Here is a 24,212-nt window from a genome sequence, read left to right on the forward strand (position 1 = left end):
AACCAAACTAGAGTTGGTTTTTAAAGTGAGCTATTAATAGTTGTTTCTCTAAAGGATAGGATTATATATATAATATGCATATGTGATTCATATACGTACCCGTGGGTTTAAAATTAAAAGTCAGAAGTCATTTTATAAGCAGGAAGCTATTTACAGCACATAATGGAAGCAATAAATGCAGTAAGTGACTTATCTCAGAGTGTGATGTATATGAATTTTATCTCCAGCTGTTCATATTCTAAAGTTTAAAGCTTTTGAGGATTTGGACGTGGGCCCCAACACAGAATTTGGGGCAACTTCAAAGAACAAAAATTCATTCAATTATATAGTATCTACACTTTCCACTTTTTTTAGCATCATAAAGTAAAAAGGATCAATCAGCCGATAAAAAATAGACCCCTTATACGTTTCAAATTGTTTTGCTTGCAAAGTGTGAATTTTTATTTTGTATCCGGCTTTTCCCCCTGTCGCACCACGTGTGTACAGTGGTAGTGGCATTTGTGTTCTGTGTGCTCTTCAAGGGATAAAGGCCATTTTATAGGCATTTTCCTTATCGGCATTGACAGCCTGTACACTGAAGAAACCCTTGGTATACAACAAATCGTCCTTTATAAACGGTTGGCCAAATTTTCAGCTGCTGTTTGAGATCACACCAGGTGTTCCTTAAACTTTCCACCTACTGAGTATGGAACACACACACACACACACAAACACACACACTAGTCACTCAGTCGTGTCCAACTCTTTGCTACCCCATGGACTGTAGCCCGCCAGGCTCCTCTGTCCATGGCATTCTCTCGGGCAAGAATACTGGAGTGGGTTGCCTTTCCCTTCTCCAGGGGATCTTCCTGACTGAGGGATCGAACCCAAGTCTCCTGCATTGCAGGAAGATTCTTTACCGTCTGAGCCACTAGGGAAGCCCTAAGTATGGAAGCTGGTACCTAAATGAGTGGATGCACGTGGCGCATCCCTGAAGCCTCTCCTGGCTGTGAGCAAAATGCCTTTTCCCTCTGGCTCTCACAGGCTGCCCTCGGGACACCTGGTCCTTCCCACCCCTCACTCACCACCCATGATGCACGCTGTTTCTCTTCCATCAAGGAAGTGGGTCAGTGCCCTGTGATGTGGGTATGTGTGGTACTTATTTTGATAATTTCATAATACTTTAAAAATATTTTAATTATGATTGAAAAATATTGTTGAATGAGATATACAGTTAGGAGCATAAATCTGTATACAGCTACTATAGTTTTCTACATGTGAGGGTAGAGCACAGTATTGACAAACTGAAAAACATTTTTTGCTGAAGACTGAAACATGACAGTAAAGGAGAAATTGTTTAAGGTGAAAGAGATCCTGGTGTATAGAAAATTACATGTCTGAATTCCTAAATGAAATGTCTCCTTATCCTAAACCAGTGCCTGTCAATGGAATATAAATTTGTTAAATCCTTTAGGGCTTTTAAACACTTTTCAAGAATAGGTACCATATACAAAGAGTGACTAGATGAAACTTCAGTTCAGTTCAGTTCAGTTCAGTCGCTCAGTTGTGTGCAACTCTTTGCAACCTCATGAATCGCAGCACGCCAGGCTTCCCTGTCCATCACCAACTCCCGGAGTTCACTCAGACTCACGTCCATCGAGTTGGTGATGCCATCCAGCCATCTCATCCTCTGTTGTCCCCTTTTCCTCCTGCCCCCAATCCCTTCTAGCATCAGTCTTTTCCAATGAGTCAACTCTTCGCATGAGGTGGCCAAAGTACTGGAGTTTCAGCTTTAGCATCATTCTTTCCAAAGAAATCCCAGGGCTGATCTCCTTTAGAATGGACTGGTTGGATCTCCTTGCAGTCCAAGGGACTCTCAAGAGTCTTCTCCAACACCACAGTTCAAAAGCATCAATTCTTCTGCTTTCTACTTTCTTCACAGTCCAACTCTCACATCCACACATGACCACTGGAAAAACCATAGCCTTGACTAGACGGACCTTTGTTGGCAAAGTAATGTCTCTGCTTTTCAATATGCTATCTAGGTTGGTCATAACTTTCCTTCCAAGGAGTAAGCGTCTTTTAATTTCATGGCTGCAGTCACCATCTGCAGTGATTTTGGAGCCCAAAAAAATAAAGTCTGACTTTGTTTCCACTGTTTCCCTATCTATTTCCCATGAAGTGATGGGACGAGATGCCATGATCTTCGTTTTCTGAATGTTGAGCTTTAAGCCAACTTTTTCACTCTCCTCTTTCACTTTCATCAAGAAGCTTTTTAGTTCCTCTTCACTTTCTGCCATAAGGGTGGTGTCATCTGCATATCTGAGGTTATTGATATTTCTCCCGGCAGTCTTGATTCCAGCTTGTGCTTCTTCCAGCCCAGCGTTTCTCCTGATGTACTCTGCATATAAGTTAAATAAGCAGGGTGACAACATACAGCCTTGACGAACTCCTTTTCCTATTTGGAACCAGTCTGTTGTTCCATGTTCAGTTCTAACTGTTGCTTCCTGACCTGCATACAGGTTTCTCAAGAGGCAGGTCAGGTGGTCTGGTATTCCCATCTCTTTAAGAATTTTCCACAGTTTATTGTGATCCACATTAGTCAAAGGCTTTGGCATAGTCAATTAAGCATAAATTTCAAAATATATTGTACAGCTCTTTTTTCAGAAAAAAAAAAAAAAGGAGCCATTCTATGGAACATCATTTAAATCTCCTTTATACAAAATTCATTGTGTGTGTGTTAGTCTCTCAGTTGTGTCTGACTCTTTGCAACCCCATACACTGTAGCCTGGCTCCTCTGTCCATGGAATTTTCCAGGCAGGCATACTGGAGTGGTATGCCATTCCCTTCTCTAGGGGATCTTTTGACCCAGGGATCAAACCCTGGTCTCCTGCATTGCAGGCAGATTCTTTACTGTCCGACCTACCAGGGAAATATATGTAAAATGTAATATATATATATATTTTTATTAGGAATTATCTAAAATACTGCCTCATTAGGTTACTTGTCAAATTCTGAATTAAAGACCTGTGTCATCTCAAATTAATGATGATCAATATTCCCTTTGGCTTGCTATAAACATTAATGTAAAAATGAGCAGGACCATTGATATCAGCTTTGAATAGAAAATACTGAAAGAAATATATTTCCAATCATAAATTTTATGTAGATTTTTAAAGCATGCATATTTGCCACTTTGCTTTCTTCATTTTTAGTTTTTTAAAAAATTATTTCAGTAAAATATTATAACTAAAAATAATATATATATATAGAAAGAGAGCAAATGATAAAGCAAACGCAGTAAAAGGCTAGAAAAGGCTACATAGAAGTTCTCTGTACCATTCTTGCCACTTTTCTGTTAGTTTGAAATTAGTTCAGCATAAAAAGTGGCAAAATTTCTTTTTTTACTTTAATAAATGTACTTAATTCACCTCGAGTACTGATAACATGCAAAATCACAGATTTTCAACATATAAGGGTTTTCATTCTCTCTTAGAATGAATAACTTCTCAATGGTTTCTTTCCACATGGGCAACATTTTCATGAATATGTACACTTATATGAGCAGTTGGTGAGTAAGAATTCTTTTACTAAAAGACAGATGTCAGGGAATAAATGTATATGTGTGGCCTCTTTCCCCCTGCAAATGTTCTGTCAACAACACATTCATTTATCTATTAAGTTTTACAACACATTCAGGCAGTGTCAACATTTTGAAATGTTAAAACCAGAAGAAACCTAAGTAGATCATTTATACAGTTCATAGATACAAATGACTCCCTGTGACTTGCCCAATGATACAGGTCGATTAAACAAAGCCAGGACTGAATCCAGGTGTCTGATACCCATCCAAGCATCTTCTCATTAACAAATAAAGTTGAAAAGAACCAGGAACCAAACAAAGTATTCTCTCATACAGAAGAAAACATGATCCATCTCATTGAAAGAAAGGAAGAAGGAAGGAGGGGGAGGGGAAGGAAGGGAGGAAAAAGAGAGAGAGAAAAAGAGTATTTTCACCTGAAAGGCCAAGGAGAGTCGACCTACATCAGGAAGGAAGGAAAGTGAAGAGAATGGTAGCACTGAGGCAGGTGGCAGCCGCAGCGACAGAGACTGTGACGGCGGGACAGCGAAGAGACTCCCGAACAGGAAGGATACAGACCTCATAGAGCAACAACTGGAAAAGAGAATATAGAAAAAACAGAGGAGCCCGAGGATGTAACTTAAAGGTTGAAATGGAAAGGCAGCGAGCATTCTTCCTGTGCCCTAAGGGCCTGGATGGCTCAGTGGTAGAGAATCCTGCAGTGCAGGAGCCGTAGGAGACGTGGCTTCAATCCCTGGGTCAGGAAGACCCCCTGGAGGAGGACACGGCTACCCACTCCATGTCTCTAATCTTGCCTGGAGAATCCCATGGACAGAGGAACCTGGCAGCCTACAGTCTATAGGGTTGCAAAGAGTCGGACACAACTGAAGCGACCTAGCACGCATGCAGAGGACAGGACCGCTACGTTTTTCATCTTTATTTCTACCTTCTCTGGTCCCACGTACCCCTAAATATACATGGCTCTATCTGTTAATGGTAGCCCCCTTGTATGCTGCTGTGTGAGTCTGAGGACAGTGTAGGAATCTTAAGTCTCTCCTGGGGTGACATTTTGACCCAAAATATTTAAGCTTGTGGTGTAGGCCGTAGCTGTGGATGCATCTTCCATAGCCTTTCTACTCTGTCTGTCCACACCTCACACTCAAAATTCATTGCAAAACAAATCTTATCTCAGGCATGAAGTTTTCTAACACAACTTCTCACTTCTTTTCTCCTTGATATGTATTTAGAATGATCCCTTTTTCAAAAGGAATTTGGGGCACCTGAACAAAGTAGGGATTTTATATGCTGAACAGCTCAGCTTTACTGTAGTTAATAACTCCACCGGGGACTTCCCTGGTGGTCCAGTGGCCAAGACTCCATCCTCTCTGTGCAGGGGACCTGGGTTCAATACCTAGTTGGGAAACCAGATCCCACATGCCACAATTAAGACCCAGCACAGCCAAATAAATAAATAAACATTAAAAACAAAACTCTACTCATCCTCTTTGAAGGTATTTTTAATATACAGGGCATAACAGAGGACTTTCTGAGTAGTTATATGGGCTACATATTTCCACATATACTTAAAAACAACAATGTTCTGAAATCATAACAGCTATAAGAATACATAACATGTTGTTTCAGGCACAATCATTTTACTAAGAGTGCTTTGTAAATCCGAACAGCATTTTTTTTTCCTCCATCAGTTTGCCTGGATATACTAACCAAGTCTTAAAAATCTAAGTCCATTGTTTTCCAAGTTCCTCATCTCTGCTCTGTGTAACCTGCCACCAAAGCAGTCAGTGGATTTTGACAGAAGCAAATAGAAGTGAAAAATGCATTGATTTAGACCTTAACCTTGCACACTTTCCACAGAAAACATACAAAGCCTCTTTGAACTTTGCAGTTGCCATTTAAGCTATAATCTGCTGTCAGCATAATGTGTCTGACAGTCAAGTTATTCTAGGTCTGTGTACATCTCTCAAGGTTACCTTCCAATGAAAAAGCTGTGAAACTTCATTTCACAGTTTCCATTTTTTGTAAGTTTCCATTTTTTCGTACTGGGTAAACTGGACGTCTTTCAGGTGATCTACCTTTCAGAGCAGTGGGTTCTGCCTCATTTTTATGTATTAAGATTTTGTTGTATTTAAAAATACATGTTTATTTTTTTCCTGGTGACACTCGAACTGTGATTTGAATTTTACAAGGCTCTAAAAGCAGTGGTTAAAAGATTTGCATATTAAATGCCCCACCTGCCATGGGCTAAATTCTTCCACCAAGATCCCAGATAAATTCTCCTTCTCAGAACCCCTTGTAGTACACTGTACATCAGTTCAGTTCAGTTCAGTCGCTCAGTCATGTCCGACTCTTTGCAACTCCATGAATCATAGCACACCAGGCGTCCCTGTCCATTACCAACTCCCAAAGTCTACCCAAACTCATGTCCATCGAGTCAGTGATGCCATCCAGCCATCTCATCCTCTGTCATCCCCTTTTCCTCCTGCCCCCAATCCCTCCCACCATCAGGGTCTTTTCTAATGAGTCAGCTCTTCGCATGAGGTGGCCAAAGTACTGGAGTTTCAGCTTCAACATCAGTCCTTCCAATGAACACCCAGGACTGATCTCCTTTAGGATGGACTGGTTGGATCTCCTTGCAGTCCAAGGGACTCTCTAGAGTCTTCTCCAACACCACAGTTCAAAAGCATCAATTCTTCAGCTCTCAGCTTTCTTTATAGTCCAACTCTCACATCCATACATGACCACTGGAAAAACCATAGCCTTGACTAGACGGACCTTTGCTGGCAAAGTAATGTCTCTGCTTTTGAATATGCTATCTAGGTTGGTCATAACTTTCCTTCCAAGGAGTAAGCGTCTTTTAATTTCATGGCTGAAGTCACCATCTGTAGTGATTTTGGAGCCCAGGAAAATAAAGTCTGACACTGTTTCCACTGTTTCCCCATCTATTTCCCATGAAGTGATGGGACCAGATGCCATGATCTTCGTTTTCTGAATGTTGAGCTTTAAGCCAACTTTTTCACTCTGTACATAGCACTTATCTAACCTGTGTTACCTTGCATTTTAGGTATTTATTTACTAATCACTCAGTTTATCTTAAATCCACTGAGGACAGGGACTTCATTTTAAATATCTCTTTATCATCCATCACAGTGCTTTATTATAAAGTGTTCAATGAAAATATTTATATTCAAGAATATATTATTGAATATATTGAATAAACATATATATATTCAAGAATATATTAAAATAGTAAGGAAAATAGCATGTAACTTGAGTTTGTGAATGGAGGAGAACGTTCTGCCCAAGACAGTGATTATCTGTTATACTTCCCCAGCAATAGCCGCTATAGAACCTGAGACCTGATGTGTACCTTCCATGTAAGTGTCTCTAAGGATCGGAGGTCAGAGGTCATCTCTTACAGACTACAGCTCTGGGGGTGGGAAAGGACGCAGAGTGAAGGCAAAAGTCACAGAAGCAGAGCTGCAGCATGATTCTTCCCGTCCCTTTTGTAAACTAGATCATCAGCATCTATGTTGCGCTGGTACTACCATCTTCCAGTAATTATTGTTTATTGTTTCTTTTTTATGCATTTGACATTACAGTATACTCAACCACAAATGGTTACTAGTGTACCAGGTATTTTTACTTTGTTAGATGGAGATTGTTACTTCTGCTTAGTAGATGAGAAAATGGACGTCTAAGAGGAAGAAAACTCCGAAGGACAGGTGGCTAGTTAAGTGGCAGAGCCCAGATGGGAACCTGCATGTTCTTGGTTCTTCATCCATCGGTGGCTCCTGTGACCCACAGTTGTTCATCCCAAATAATGTAAATGTCATCATGATTGAAAAGTGATGTTCTTGAGAGATTCAGCATTTCTGAAGTTAGATAAAAGGCTGAAATTGGTGGAAATGTGACCCTAAGATATACCTAATTAATATTCTGTCAATTCTTGAGGACTTCCTTGGTGGTCCAGCGTTTGGGACTTTGCCTTCCAATGCAGGAGGTGCCCATTCCATTCCTAATCAGGGAGCCAAGATCCCATGTGCTTCACAGCCAAAAAACCAAAACATAAAAGCAAGCAATATTGTAGCAAATTCAATAAAGACTTTAAAAAACAGTTCACCTCAAAAAAAATTTAACAAAAGAAATTATGTAACATAATTTTATTACAACTCACTAACAACATAGTCCCCCATGTCTGGAAAGCTTGAGATTCTAATAGAGGGAATTCTAATACATGGAGTATAAACTTTTTATTGTTACCCTGAATATCAACAGTGCTGACTTTAATGAACTAGCACATCTGGAGAGAGAGAAATAAAATGATACCCTCAGTTTAAGGGCAAGGTCATAGGGAGCAATTTTTTGTATGTAGAGCAGAATTTTAGGTAATTTCTGCCAGTTTACATATTGTTCACAAAATTTTAAGTATTTCTATGCCTGTCTTGTCCCATTATAGAATGAATACCTAAATGAAGATATTGATGCTAGAGTTATTGAATATGAAGATAACCGGCCTCTCCTAGACATGTTTCTGCAGAAGCCAATGGGTTTACTGTCCCTCCTTGATGAAGAAAGTAGATTTCCCAAGGCCACCGACCAAACTCTTGTAGGTGAGTTTTAAATTCAGTATGTCTAAATAGTTTTCATGTAATGCAGTCATGTAATTATGAATTTTTTTTTTTTAATTTTTAAAGTTAGTAGAATATTGCTGTGACAAAGACTGGACAAGTAACTTTAAAGAAGAGGCTTTTGATCTAATACCTGGACCAGTGAATGTTTATAATAGGGTGAAATATTTAGTGATAAATTAAACAAATTTCCATATTCAACTTCACCTTATATTATGGTAGAGCCCTGACCATAGGATTTTATGTTAGAAATGACCTTAGAGATCATCCAGCCCTAAATTAGAAATGGAAGGGCAGGGTGAAAGGACAGCTCTCAGAATGGAAAAGAGATAGATGGAAAAGAAAATAACCCCAAAGTTGTGGGGAAATCATTTCATACTAGTCACTTGATTTTGATGTTAAAATGTACCTTCCATGACATGAAATAACAGAGATCTTCTGTTGGTAAAATTATTGTAGAACTTCCTTTATGATCCTATTGTGTTTCCTATGTAATCAATAATAACCTATAGCTCCTCTTAGAGAAAAGAGAGACAAAATACCAAATGTCTAGGCTCATGGTTTCACATCCAGTTGTGTTTCACAAAGCTCTCTGAACAATCTCAGGTACTTGGTTTTTTCTTTCCTCTGTTCTTAGAATGTGGCCTCTAGACCAGGGACATCAGCATCCCTCTTGGGAACTTGCTAGAAATGTTAATTCTTGGATCCCACTCCAAGACCTATTGAGTCAGAAGCTCTGGAGGTGGGACCCAGCAGTCTATTTTAACAAACCCTCCAGGTGATTCTGATGCTTGGCAAGGTTTGAGTACTGCTGCTGTGCAGTAGCGGAGAAGGCAATGGCACCCCACTCCAGTATTCTTGCCTGGAAAATCCATGGACCAAGGAGCCTGGTAGGCTGCAGTCCATGGGATCGCTAAAAGTCAGAGACGACTGAGCGACTTCACTTTCACTTTTCTTTTCTTTTTTTTTTTTTTAAATTTTATTTTATTTTTAAACTTTACATAATTGTATTAGTTTTGCCGAATATCAAAATGAATCCGCCACATGTATACATGTGTTCCAATCCTGAACCCTCCTCCCTCCTCCCTCCCCATACCATCCCTCTGGGTCGTCCCAGTGCACCAGCCCCAAGCATCCAGTATCGTGCATTGAACCTGGACTGGCAACTCGTTTCATACATGATATTTTACATGTTTCAATGCCATTCTCCCAAATTCTCCCACCCTCTCCCTCTCCCACAGAGTCCATATGACTGTTCTATACATCAATGTCTCTTTTGCTGTCTCATACACAGGGTTATTGTTACCATCTTTCTAAATTCCATATATGTGCATTAGTATACTGTATTGGTGTTTTTCTTTCTGGCTTACTTCACTCTGTATAATAGGCTCCAGTTTCATCCACCTCATTAGAACTGATTCAAATGTATTCTTTTTAATGGCTGAGTAATACTCCATTGTGTATATGTACCATACCTTTCTTATCCATTCATCTGCTGATGGACAACTAGGTTGCTTCCATGTCCTTTTCACTTTCATGCATTGGAGAAGGAAATGGCAACCCACTCCAGTGTTCTTGCCTGAAGAATCCCAGAGACGGCGGAGCCTGGTGGGCTGCCGTCTATGGGGTTGCACAGAGTCGGACACGACTGAAGCGACTTAGCAGCAGCAGCAGCAGCTGTGCAATAGTACCATTCTGTTACTGTAATCGTAATGGAATGGTAAAATTCATGATCTCGAGTTTTACCTTACCATTTATAATTATATTACAAATCTACATATAGTAGTTATATAGAATTTTCAGTTTTTTCACAGCACATTTTCCATTTTATGGTGAAAGAGAAGATTCTGTCAGTCAGTATTTTTTGAGACATTCCAACATGCTTAATCTTGGAGTTTAATTTTTTTCTACAGAAAAATTTGAAGGTAATCTGAAATCACAATACTTCTGGAGACCTAAAAGAATGGAGCTTAGTTTTGGAATTCACCATTATGCAGGAAAGGTAAGAACTCTGAAGCACTATAACTGAGGTTCTCTTTAGTCTTTTGTTGAATAATAAAGCTATGAAAATTATGGCCCCAAATATTTACAGATAGTTATAATGAGATAAAGAGTCCATCTTTCTGATCCTAAGATCTGGCTTGGGCTGCAGTTGGCTGGCAGTTTTCCCTTCTTTTAATGATAACTGGGAACCTTTTATATAAACTGCCTTCTTCAGACTTGAGTTGCTTCTCTGTCCACTGCAGCCTTTGTCTCTCCTCCTTCCCAACAAGAGAAGGTACCAGGCAGGAGGTATGGCCAGATAACTGAGCTGATTAATTAGATAGGATTAGCTTATGGACTGGCATGCAGTTAGAGGAAGCAATGTTTATGCACTGACATATACTTTCCTATACCAGAGCAAACCTCAGATACGTTGTCCTGAGCCCAGAAGACGGTTTCCATTCCTTCTGTAGAGAATACCAGATCCTTCACTCACAATGACGTTATAAATATTGGAGGACTAAGAAGATATTCAAATCAAGAAGGGGAATTCATAGAAATACATAAACAAATAGAATAACGGCTAAAACCCTAAGAATTCTAGTCTAATAGAACTTCTGTGTCAGTCAACATTCCAGACTTTTGTCATTGAAAGCAAAATCTACCTTAAATAGTTTAGTTATAACCTTTCTCATGATTTTCAGCACATGATTTTATAAATAAGTCTCCTTTAAAACAATCATTAAAGATTTCCTATGATTTTATCCAGTTGTTTTTAACTATATTAGTCTTCTGGGCTGCCATAACAAAAATACCTCTGGCTGGGTGTCCTAAACAATAGAAATTGTATTTGCTCACAGTTCTGGAGACTAGAAGTCCAAGATCAAGGGGCCAGCAGATCTGGTATCTTGTGAGGCCTCTCTTCCTGGTTTGCAGGTGGCTGCCTTCTCTCTGTTTTCATATAGCCTTTTCTCTATGTACATGTAAGGAAGAGAAAGAGATCTCCTGTGTATCTTCCTCTTATTATAAGAACACCAGTCCTATGAGCTTAGGGCATCACCCTTAAACCTCTTTTAAACCTCATTACCTTCTAAAGACCTTGTATCCAAATACAGTCATATTGGGGGTTAGATTTGCAACATATTAATTTTGGAGGGATGAAATTCACCCCATAAAAACAACCACGTTGAACTACCCTACCAAAATCTTGGGGTTACACTGATCTTTAAAAATCTTAACATTATTTAGAAGTGCCAGAAACACTAAACACCCACAGTATATGGAGACCCTGCTACTGTGGAGCAAATTCTATAAAGGCCTTTTCACTGCAGGCAAATCAGTTATCATAGAAATGAGAATACCTTTCTGGCCCCAACCCTCCAAATAGAGGTGGGAAACACACAACATTTCCACTATAATAAATGGGAGGAATCAACCTTTTTTGATCATTTCCACCCAAATAAAATCAGTGAGGCACAAATTTGTCTCTGAAAAGAGGTAGTGTAAACCTGAAGAGGTTCACATTTCTCAAGTTGTAAGGGATTACCATCATAAATCTTTGTGTAGCTGTCACTCAGCACTGAGTAAGCTGTCTATATGTATCTATTAATGTGGGCTTCCCTAGTGGCTCAGATGGTAAAGAGTCCGCCTGCAATGCAGGAGACCCGAGTTCAATCCCTGGGTTGGGAAGATCCCCTGGAGAAGGGAAGGGCAACCCACTCCAGTATTCTTGCCTGGAGAATCCCATGGACAGAGGAGCCTGGCGGGCTACAGTCCATGCGGTCACAAAGCGTCGGACCCAACTTGAGTGACTAACACCTCTACACTTTCACATGTATCTATTGACAATGATAATGATGATGGTAGTGAGGACAAGGGTGATGACATTGATTGTGACAGTGTTTGTAATGTACTTTATCAACAGGTCGTCTATAATGCAAGTGGGTTCTTGGCTAAAAATAGAGACACTCTTCCCACTGATATTGTGCTCCTTTTGAGGTCATCAGAAAACAGTGTAATTCAACAACTAGTCACCCATCCTCTGACAAGAACAGGTAAGCTGAGGCAATTTCCTTCCATTTTTTTGTATGTGTGAGTTGGTTTTTAGTTTTGTAAAGAAGCTAGGTTTCCAGTAAAGTGTTTGAAGCGCTCACCAGAAAGTTTGGTGGTGTTTGAGCTTCTCATTAGAAGAGTACAGTCACCCCCAGAGAGTTTAGAATTATCTGCTGTGTCAGGAGTGGGCAGCATGGGATGATGCTTCGAGATTCCACAAGTTTAGTGAGTTCTGCCTTATTGATTAAAAAGTCACATGCCTTTGTTCCAACCAACTATATAATCTTTGCATTTGCTTTTAAGTACAAAAAGTGTAATTTGGTTTGTTTTTCTTTATTGGAGTTTAACATTATTCTCTGCACTTCATTTTTTATAGTTCGAGTTCTAGTTGAGATATAATTCAACTGTGGTTTATAGTTGACGCATAACTGACATAGAATAAGCAGCACATACTTAGACAGTAAAATTTGATGAGGCCTTGACATACATAGACTCCTGTAAAACCATCACCACAGGTAATAGTGAACAAGTTGATTATCTGTTTCCAAATGCTGTTTCCTTTTGAGTCTTGATTGTCCTTCATTCCAGTCCTTCATGCTCCTATCCAGTTGTTTCAGCATCATTTGTTAAAAAGATTATTCTTTTCCCTAATGCATTGCTTGGGCATCCTTGGAGAGATAGAGGAGGAGAAAGAGACTGTTTATTTCTGGGCTGTATTGTGTATCACTGATATTTGTCTGTCTTTATGCCAATAATACACTTCTTGATCGCTGTAGCTTTATTAAAATTTTTGAAATCAGGTAATATAAGTCAGCCAGCTTTGTTCTTCTTTTCCAGTGTTGTTCAGGTATGATTATAATTCCTTTGCCTTTCCATGTAAATTTAAAATGGAGTTTGTCAATTTCTACCCAAAATGCTGGTGAAGCTTTGATTGGATTGCCCTGAAGCCATAGATTAGTTTGGGGATATCTGCTATCTTCATAATACTGAGTCCTCCAATCAGGGAGCACAATATGCTTATTTTTCAAGTCTTCCTTAATTTCTGTCAGCAACATTTTGTAGTTGTCAGTGTACAAGTCTTGCATGTTTTCTGTCAAATTATCTGCTATTATATCACATTCTATGCTCTAATAAATGGTGCTTTTTAGTTCAAATTTTGTATGTTCCTAGTATATGGAAATTGGGGGCAGGAGGAGAAGGGACGACAGAGGATGAGATGGCTGGATGGCATCACTGACTCGATCGACGTGAGTCTGAGTGAACTCCGGGAGTTGGTGATGGACAGGGAGACCTGGCGTGCTGCGATTCATGGGGTCGCAAGGAGTCGGACACGACTGAGTGACTGAACTGAACTGAGTATATGGAAATCTATTTGATTTTTGTGTATTGATCTTTTGCCCTGCAATGTTGCTAAACTCATGTTAGAGTAGCTTTTTTTGTAAATTTCATAGGTTTTCTGCATAGATGGTGATGTCATCTGGGACTAAAGTGTCTGCCCTTTCTTTTTCATTCTTTTTATGTTGTGTTTCTTCATATTGCCTGGTTCCACTGCCCAGAATCACAGATGCAATGTTGAATACAAGTGGTAAAAGTCAACATTCTTGGCTTATTCCTGATCTTGGAGGAAGCCATCAGATTTTCCCCATTAACTATGATATGTTAGCTATATGTTTTTCATAAATGTCCTTAATCATGAGGAAGTTGCTTTCTGTTTCTAGTTTGCTAAGTTTTTATCAAGCATGCATGTTTGAATTTTGTCAAATGCATTTTCTGCATCTACTGAGATGATTATTTGTTTTTACTTTGTTTTGTTTTTAAATTTATAAAAATGGTGAGTTGCATGTATTGGGTTTTGAACATTACACTAACTTTAATTCCTGGGAAAATCTTGACATGGTCATGATGCATTTGACTATGTATTGCCAGATTCAATTTGCTAACCTTTTGTTAAGAATTTTTGCATCTATGTTCATGAAGAATATTGGACTGTAGTTTTCTTATAATTTTTTTTCTGATTTTGGAATCAGAGTAATGCTGGTCTCATAGAATGAATTGAGAAATAATGCTTCCTCTTCAATTTTCAGGAAAAATTGGGTGACTATTAGTGAGTTGCTCAGTTGTGTCTGACTCTTTGCGACCTCATGGACTATACAGTCCATGGAATTCTCCAGGCCAGCATACTGGAGTAGGTAGCCTTTCTCTTCTCCAGGGCATCTTCCCAACCCAGGAATCAAACCCTGGTCTCCCGCATTGCAGGCAGATTCTTTACCAGCTGAGCCACAAAGGAGGCCCAAGAATACTGGAGTGGGTAGCCTATCCCTTCTCCAGCAGAACTTCCCAACCCAGGAATCGAACTGGGTCTCCTGCACTGCAGGCAGATTCTTTACCAACTGAGCTATGAGGGAAGCCCCCAGGGTGAATATTATTTGTTTCTAAATGACTTTGTAGAATTCACCAGGGATGTCTTCTGAACCTGAAGGGTTTTTGTGTGTATGTGCGTGACAAGGCTTTTAACTGCAGATTCAACTCTTTGATAAATACAAAGCTATTCAAGTTATTTTAATTTTGAATTAGCTTTAGAGTAGTTTTATCTTTTAAGAAAAATTTCTGTTTAATCTGTGCTGTCAAATTTATTGACATAAAGTTGATAATAATCTCTTATTATCCTTTTGATATTTGTAGATCATGAGGTTATATCTGCTCTCTCATTTCTGATATAAATAACTTGTGTCCTCTCTCATTTTATTTTTGATAGATTTTCTAGAGATTTACCAATTTTATTAATATTCTTGAGGAACCAACTTATAGTTTCATTGATTTTACCTATTGAATTTTTCATTTTATTTTATTGATTTTTTTTTTTTTTTGCTTTTCTCTTATTGTTTTCTTCTTTTTCCTTTGGAGTGTATTTTGTCTTCAAATTTCTAATGTGAAAACTTAAGTCATTGATTTAAGAAAATTTCTTCTTTTCAAATATAGGGCTTTTTAAAAAATTAATTTATTTATTTTAATTGGAGGCTAATTACTTTACAATATTGTAGTGGTTTTTGTGATACACTGACATGAATCAGCCATGGGTGTACATGTGTCCCCCATCCTGAACCCCCCTCAAATATAGATTTTTAAAAGCAATGAATCTATCCTAATTAATGTGCTCTTCTCACTTTGTATATTCATCATGCTTCCAAGAAATCTCTAAGTCGGTAGTCATTTTTTCCCCAAGTAAATTTTCTTTTCCAAAACTTTCCCTGGTAATCGTAAACAAAAACAAAACAAAAAAACCCACTAAGCATAATTCCCGAAGCTGCCCCTCTGACAATGCTTGGTCCACTCACCTGTGTCCAGAAGAGTCTCATTTCAAGAGTCACCTGTGCAGAGGCAGTTTCAGCCCAGCAGAAAAGCCACGCTCTCACCCCAGAGCTTTTCCTGAAGTGATGAGGGAAGGGGAATGAGACCAGAGCAGTGGCACCGCCAGCCACAGCCCAGGCAGGGTTCCTTCCTGCACCCTTAGCTCAGAGCCAACCTTCCACAGCCACCAAAAGACAAAAAAAAAAAGGGAAAATTTTGCCAAAACACAGCCTCTACTTATCGCCTAAAAGGACAAAATTAACAGTTTTCCTGAGGTGACACTGAATTCTGGAGGTATTTCAGACACTTCTCCTAGGATGATACACTCATGGATCGTAGGTTGGTTGGTGTACTGTGCTTGGTGGGGGCGGTGGGAAGGGTGCGCAAGGAGTGAAAAACAGCTAACATTTCCAGGCACCCACCTCAACACCAGATCCACTGTCATGCCGTCAAAATCCTGTGAGGTGGGCTTTATCATCCCCATTTTATGGACTCACACTGTGACTCGGAGACCAAGTAAATAATCCACAATTTAAGCACTACAGCTGGTATGTAAATCCAGGTCTTCCTGGCTTCAAAGGACATAATATTTTCACTACACCACGATTTTTCATAACCTCGACTGTACAGTTATATAGCCCAGCACCAGGCACATATTTCTGAATGTTAGGTTGAAAATGTCCTTTGCTCTCAACCATGTTTGATTTGCATATAATTACTTCATGTGAATTAATGATCCATATGATTTTTAAGGTCCATTCTAAAGCTGACTTTGCATTAAGGAAAAGCTGAGGGCATTTCTCTAGCAGTCCAGTGGTTAAGACTTTGCCTCCCAAAGCAGGGGCTGCAGGTTTGATTCCTGATCAGGGAGCTAAGAACCCAGGTCCCTCGTGGCCAAGAAACCAAAACATAAAATAGAAGCAATATTGTAACAAATTCAATAAAGACTTTCCACATCAAAAAAAAAAATCTTAAAAAAAAAAAAAGAAAATCTCAGGTGCTATTTAAAACACACACACAAAGATTGCTTCCTTTTTTAATTTTTTTATTTTTTTAAATTTTATTTTTAACTTTAGAATATTGTATTTGCCACATATCAACATGAATCCACCACAGGTATACACATGTTCCCCATCCTGAACCCTCCTCCCTCCCCGTACCATCCCTCTGGGTTGTCCCAGTGCACCAGCCCCAAGCATCCAGTATCGTGCATTGAACCTGGACTGGCGACTCGTTTCATATATGATACTATACATGTTTCAATGCCATTCTCTCAAATCATCCCACCCTCCCCCTCTCCCACAGAGTCCAAAAGACTGTTCTATACATCAGTGTCTCTTTTGCTGTCTTGTATACAGGGTTATTGTTGCCATCATTTGCTTCCTTTGTCTTAATCACCCTATATCTTATAGCAGGTAAAAGGAAATCTAACACTTACCTCTACTTTTTCTGTTTTTTAAGCTGGAAGTTTTACTTTTTTCTGAATTTAACATTAGTTATAGGTTTTCAAGTAATATTATTTTATTTCTAAGTGTCTCAATGACTAGTTAACCAAGCATGCATATTGTGGGACTGGCAATTCTTATTTTAACTTTCAAGTGGAGGAAACCTTGTAGCCATTAAAGATTCTAAAGAATTTTCTCTACATTCCCATAGGTAATCTACCACATTCTCAAACTAAAAACATAATAAACTATCAAATGAGGACTTCAGAAAAATCAATCAACCTGACAAAGGTAAGAAAATGTTTTTCATGGCAGTAAGTCTAAGAATCTAACCTCCTCATACAATGGCAGTATTTGTATGAGAAGGCTAAACAGCCTTTCCCTTCATTTTCTCTTTTTGATCTTTCTTTTCTACTTCAACAGATATTGTTATGTTCATATTACTGCTTGTCGCTTAAATAATCATGCATTTCTGATATAGTCCAAACTCCTCTTTTATAATTAGTTTTAATGTTACTCCAAGACCAACTAAATATGTATTAGCTAAAGTCAGAGATACTCACATCCCATGGAAAACTGATTAAAATCCCAATGAGACTGACAAAACAATTACTTTAAAGTAAAAATTCAGCATTTTGTCATTTTATGTATGTGAAAGGGTAGACTAAGGAAGGTTCCATGTGCTCCCTGTAGATCGTAAAGTACAACAGATGCTGAAGCATCACTGTCTTTCTTGGTCTTAGGGTGAAACTGGAGAAGCCACTCGTCGTGCCAGAGAGACGACCAACATGAAAACACAAACAGTTGCATCCTATTTTAGAGTAAGAGGTGACATTATGATATGTTGTGCTTAAGCATGTTATTTATTCTAAATGATAGTTGCCAGTTAAAAGTAAGTAACAAATATCAGAATGCTATTAGCAAAGAAGAATTTTTGTTGTATTTCCTTTACTATCTGTTAGATATAGGATATATTAGGTATTGTCAAAAACCTATGGATTGGTTTACTTTGGTATTTTATCGATAAAATTATTGTATATTAGATCAGTCTTAAGGGAGGTCCGTAGCTTGGTTACAATTTTTCTGTAGAACCAAGCACATTTTCACTAGAATAAAGCCTAAAAAGGTTTGTCATTCAATGATATGATAACCATCAATCCTTCTTCAAGACCTGAATGATCTTAGGGTGGACAGACATATGGGACAGGGTCAAGCATTCATCTCCATCAATACCTCCCTTTACCTGGATGAACTGAAAACCTCAAGAGAAAAATAGAACCAGTGTAGACATGGGGCAAAGAGCAGGGACCCCGGGGAAATACAGTAATGTGCCAAGGAAGTGATTCACTGTGACCTCGGCGTGGAATCAAGGTGACTTTTCTTCCTGGGACAAGATAGGAGATAGCAAAGAAAAGAAGCCCTTTGTTCTCTCTGTGTGCTGGAGAACCTACCCTGCTTTCATTACTGGTTCCTGGTCTTGTTTATATCTTCTGATGAAATGGTAATTAACCAGGCAATGAAAATGAATAAGATACCACCTAAAACTTAGAAATTATTGATTCCATGTAACATGGAGGGAGAGGAGGAAATTGGGTTAAATTTACTCTGTGTTCAGTGAATAAATCCAGTCCTCAACAGAGTCATGAAATACTTTTAAAAATAACTAGCTAGCTTTATTAAATATTTTTTCAGGTCCTAAGCTTGTAGCAGACTGTGTGTGCTTAATCACCTTTGAGTATCACCTCATGCATTTATATGCTGAGTATTTCATTTGCTTCAGGTACATCCACCTTAGAGCAGGCTCCAGCACAGCTGAATGAGACTATTTACAGCCAGATTATTTCTTTTGCTTTAAGTGAGTTATGCAAGGCCATTATCATACCACTGTTGTATCAAACACTGTGTGTATGTTAAACCGTTCATTCATAAAGTTGTTTTGTACCTCAGGCTGTAGTGAAAATGGATATATTCCATATAGTATGTAATATATTTTAAGTATGTAACATATGTATGTTTTCCATACAGTATGTAACATATTTTCAGTTATTTTTCATTCTGCAGAGAATGAACATAATGTAGCACTCTGCCTTGGTCCCTAAGTATCTCCAGTGCCAAAGTTTCAGGGAGCTCTTGCTCAGAATGCCAGCAGACACGTCCATCACACTTGTATCTCTAGTGCCTGAAAGATGTGGGACTAAAGTGATCATGACTCACTTTAGAGAGTGAGTCACTTTCATTACTCACTTTCATTACAGAGAAATGTAATGAAAAGGCCCCCACAGTGTCAGAGCCCAGCTGTTTGAAGAAGCTCACAATTGGGTCTCAGTGCCCATGAGGAAGCCATGCAAATCCAGTGCTTTGTCAGTTGCCCAGTTCTAGGATTTAGTTTGCACTGGCTTCATCACCCAGGCTTGAAAAGTCCATCAGTAAAGGAGATTCAGCTAGCAACAGCTGTCTCTGTCCATATATTCAACGGTTGTGATTCTGGTCTTTGACATACTGGAGTTGATGTTTAAAATATTCACAACCTAAAAGTTGAGAGTTATGCTTTACTCAGCGGGAATTTTTAGGACTTCAAGCCTGAGAGATAGCATCTCAAGTAACCCTGAGAGAACTGCTCTGAAGAGACGAGGAGAGAGCCAGGGTATATAGAAGTTTTCCCAAAAAGGGCAGGTAGTCCGAACATCAAAAGATTATTGTTAAACAAAGAAAACCGGATATCTGAAGTTGAGGAATTTAGCTCTTTTCTGTGTATAGGAAGATGCAAGAGTCTGGGTTCACTGAAATTATTCCTTTGATATGCACTTCACCTGTCTGGGGCCAATATTCTGTTTATTCTTTAATTTTCTCATGACTTACTGTAGGGAGTGGCTGCAGTCTGATGGCTGCTAGATGGCAGGTGTTCTTTCCTTCCTGAGTTCCCTCAGGGCTCACCAGCTCACCATCAGTGGTGGCTGCAATTGCTAATGACTGACATCCTTTGTTTACTGGTATGGCAGGAAATATTCCATTTCTCACCAGTTTTCTGAGATTCCACTTTTAGTTGAACCATGATTATCCTACTGTGTTGCTGCTATCCAGCAGTTGGCTGCTGTTTTAATAAGGTATTGCTGCAGAAGACAGTTTTCATATCTGTCTGATTAAAATATTTCTAAAATAAAAAAATCATCAAACCAGACAGATTAGAGTACCTAAGTACCTAATGGATTTGCTTGTTTTATAACTGTCTTCCCTGGGGAAGTGGCAACCAACTCCAGTATTCTTGCCTGGAGAATCCTTTGGATAGAGGAGCCTGGTGGGCTACAGTGCATGGGGTCTCAAAGAGTCAGCCATGGCTGAAGTGACTTAGCACACATACACATAACTGTATCTTATATATTAAAGTGCATTAACTTCTCAGTCCTTGTTTTAACCTAGGAGATGATAACTGACAAGGACTTTGTACTTTCTTAGAAAAAAGAAAAAAAGAGCTAGACAAGGAAATTAATAGTATAAGGAGGAAACCAAATTTGTGCCTAAATATTGTAATTTGTCAAGTTTCCCTGACAGGATATAATTACTTCCAAACAAACTATATAAAAAATAATATTCAGGGCCTTTCCAGTCCCAAGCACCAGCCTTGAAATTAATATGTAACATTTTCATGTTAATTAAGCCTATTAATAAAAGTTGTGGTAAGAGAAAACAATATTATCTATTAATTAAAGTTGCCTTAAGAATTTACAGGAAACCTTTTAATACGTACATTCCTAGCTATTGCTTCTACATTTTTAATAGTAAATATCATAAATATAGTGTATTTTTAAAAATATACTATAAATACAATTTTATTAAAGCATATGTTAATAAAAATTATATATTACTGTATAACACTCAGTTTTCAGATTTTATTCTTATAATTAAAAGAAAGATGTGCAGGCTGCTAAGTGTTTATATGCTATGCTGGGAATTTTATTTTTGTTGCAAATTACAGTATTCTCTGATGGATTTGTTATCTAAAATGGTGGTCGGCCAACCTCACTTCATCCGCTGCATCAAACCAAACAATGAACGTCAGGCAAGAAAATATGACAAAGAAAAGGTTGTGCTCCAGCTTCGCTACACGGGCATTCTGGAAACAGCAAGAATCCGAAGGCTGGGATATTCACATCGGATACTTTTTGCCAACTTTATAAAACGGTGTGTGAACTTCTTTTTAAATTTCCTTGGACATTTTTTATAAAAATTCTTGAGAAGAATGATAGGAAACAGAAAGAAAATGACTCAGATGTTCTAGAAAGAAGGCACGAAAGTGATTGTGTATCAAAAGAGAAGGTAACTCTTAATAGGGGCTGGAACTGTCTGTTGTCAGCTGGGAGACCCAAGTAACATAGGGAAATTCTCCATTGTGTACATGAAAGCAGGTAACCCACATGTTCTTGAGTTTCAAATTTCAAATTAAAATTTGACCTTATCATCACACTTTTCATTTTTCTATAGAGTTCATCTTTAACTTGCATAACTATCAATGCTAATGCTAAGTCACTTCAGTCGTGTCCGACTCTGTGCGACCCCATAGACGGCAGCCCGTCTATTTTTATACACAAGGCATTGTGCTAAATACTATGGAAGACAGTGACTTTTTTTTTCTTTATTGTATTGTAAGCACAATAACCAACTTTTAGTATATTAGAAATCAAAAGGAAGTTGTGATTATCTGTACTTTTTTTTAAGACTCACTAGACCTTAAATGTGGCTTATAGATTTTTTAAGATGAAGTTCAGCAGGTAAAAAAGCAATTATGTACTTGGAATATACTGGAATTAACCTAATTTAGATTAATATTTTCAAAATAATTTTACATCCATTTTTTTCTTTTTTGTATGGTACCTGTTTCACAAGGTTATTTGTGATGTTAAATGAGACAGCATATTTATTTACTTTTTGGCTGTGTGCCATGGAGGATCTTAGTTCCCCAACTGAACCCATGCTCCCTGCAGTGTAAGCATGGAGTCCTAACCACTGGACTGTCAAGGAATCTCCTTTTTTTTTTTTTTAATTTCTCTACCTGTATCTAGTCTCATGGTCCAGACAGTAAAGAATCTGCCTTCAATGCAGGAGACCCAGGTTTGATCCCTATTTGGGAAGATCCCCTGGAGAAGGGAATGGCTATCCCCACTCCAGTATTCTTGCCTGGAGAATCCCGTGGACAGAGGAGCCTGGCAGGCTACAGTCCATGGGGTTGCAAAGAGTCAAACATGACTGAGCGACTAACACTTTCACTTTCATATCTAGTCTGGAAGAGTGAATTGTAACACTTACTTGGTCCTCAAAAATGAACAATCCACTTAGGATTCTCAGAGCCATAGATGTGGAAAGTTAGTAAACAGTGCAGGCTAATAAATACCAAGATCCAAAGAGATGGTTTGTAGTGTTAGAGTTTAGGAAAGTGAAGGATGATCTCCACGAAGGCTGATAAGAGAGAATATCAAGAAAAAGTGCTGCATTGGGATCTGGTGGGAGGCATTGAGAAGACAGGAAGGGGCCATCTCTGGGTACAGGTTGGTGCTCCGAAAACCAGAGGGACGTAGGTGAGACTGGCTCAGCAGTGTGTGTTAGTGAAGTGACAGGAGTGATAAAGATGGGATCAAAGGGGAAGACTGATCAGGTTAATGTTATGAAGAGAGAGCCCTGGATGCTAGACTAAACCAGTAGTTTCAAAACTATCCATTGTTTTACAACATGGACTGTAGAAGAGCTGAACCTATTTTCTTGATGATTCTGTAGTTGATGTATTGTATTACTTATTCTGGAGACGGAAATGGCAACCCACTCCAGTATTCTTGCCCGGAGAATCCTATGGACAGAGTAACCTGGTGGGCTACAGTTCATGGAGTTGCAAAGAGTTGGACATGACTGAGTGATTGAGCATTACTTATTTGGAAGGTCAGAAGTGAGAATAAGTTTTTAAATATGTTTCCAACCCCATGCTATTACAGAATAGCAAATTACTACATGATAAGTGAATAAGGAAAAATTATTTTTTCCTTATTCACAAAAACTAAATTTCTGGAGAACATGTGAATAGTTGTTCTGAATCTAGAAAGCTCCAGAAATAAAGGCTAATAAGCCTTTTCTCTGTCATAAATTTGAAAACTGTCATCCAAATTGGCATAGACTCTTAGGAAGGCAGGACAGTTTGTAAAGGCCCTGTGGAGGTGTAAATAGGACTAAATAACCCTCCCTGTCCAGCCTTATCCTTTGACTAACCCTCCTTGTAAGATGTAAAATCATCAGACCCTTTGTCCATTCTGTTATGGATAAACTCTTCTATTGTGTGACAAAGAGATAATCCTAAAGGAAGACACACAACATGAACTTAACTTTGCACAAGACACTGGGTTTTTACTGTAGTTATTTCTAATGAGCCCTTACACTAAAAAGCTACTGAAGTTGGATCCATTTTTTCACCAGTCACTGATGCACAATTGTTTGGCTGTCAGAGCTCTAACACAAATAGAATTTAGCGAAGGGAGAGGTACACATGCTTTAAAGTGAGAAAATCCAGATTTGAATCCCAATTCTGCCACTTATACTAAACGTGTGACCTTGTTCAGCATCACTTGAGTAACATTAGAGCTTCAGTCTTCCCATCTGTGGATAAGGGTGATGATGTTAGTTAGCATCTACTGTATAGGTGGTTATGAGCACTGAATGACGCAATATTTAGGAAGGCTACAGATAGAACCAAATGTAGACAATGCATTTCAGCTGTAACTATCTTCATTATTATTTTTGCTTCAGTCCCAAACTCCCTAAATTACTTAATACCTCCTGTGCTGTGGTCTCAAATGCCACCATATAAACCTTGAAGTGAACTCATAAAAACAAAGTAGAGTCAGTATGTTGGCTTTAAATCAAGAGGCACAACAAAGCACAAGCTGGTTGGATACAGTGAGTGAAGAATAGGGGAGAATCTAGGATGACGTGCAGATTCCTAGTTTTAGAGCCTTTTTAAGAAGGGTAAAGAATCCGCCTGCAATGCGGGAGACCTGGGTTCAATCCCTGGGTTGGGAAGATCCTCTGGAGAAGGGAAAGGCTAGCCACTCCAGTATTCTGGCCTGGAGAATTCCATGGACTGTATGGTCCATGGGGTCGCAAAGAGTCAGACACGACTGAGCAACTTTCACTTTTAAG

General features: G+C 38.8%; 1 protein-coding gene across 1 annotated transcript in view; it reads left to right on the forward strand.

Annotated features, from left to right (window-relative positions):
* The window catches only part of MYO3A (myosin IIIA), a 161,861-nt gene that overhangs the window by 102,128 nt on the left and 35,521 nt on the right, over positions 1 to 24,212 (forward strand). The window contains exons 19-24 of the mRNA XM_055545372.1: positions 8,037 to 8,190; positions 10,122 to 10,210; positions 12,116 to 12,245; positions 17,248 to 17,327; positions 17,780 to 17,857; positions 21,010 to 21,215. Coding sequence (XP_055401347.1) covers positions 8,037 to 8,190; positions 10,122 to 10,210; positions 12,116 to 12,245; positions 17,248 to 17,327; positions 17,780 to 17,857; positions 21,010 to 21,215 — 737 coding nt within the window. The remainder of the gene's footprint in view (positions 1 to 8,036; positions 8,191 to 10,121; positions 10,211 to 12,115; positions 12,246 to 17,247; positions 17,328 to 17,779; positions 17,858 to 21,009; positions 21,216 to 24,212) is intronic.

The sequence above is a fragment of the Bubalus kerabau genome, chromosome 13 (genome assembly GCF_029407905.1).
Source record: "Bubalus kerabau isolate K-KA32 ecotype Philippines breed swamp buffalo chromosome 13, PCC_UOA_SB_1v2, whole genome shotgun sequence".
NCBI lineage: Eukaryota > Metazoa > Chordata > Mammalia > Artiodactyla > Bovidae > Bubalus > Bubalus kerabau.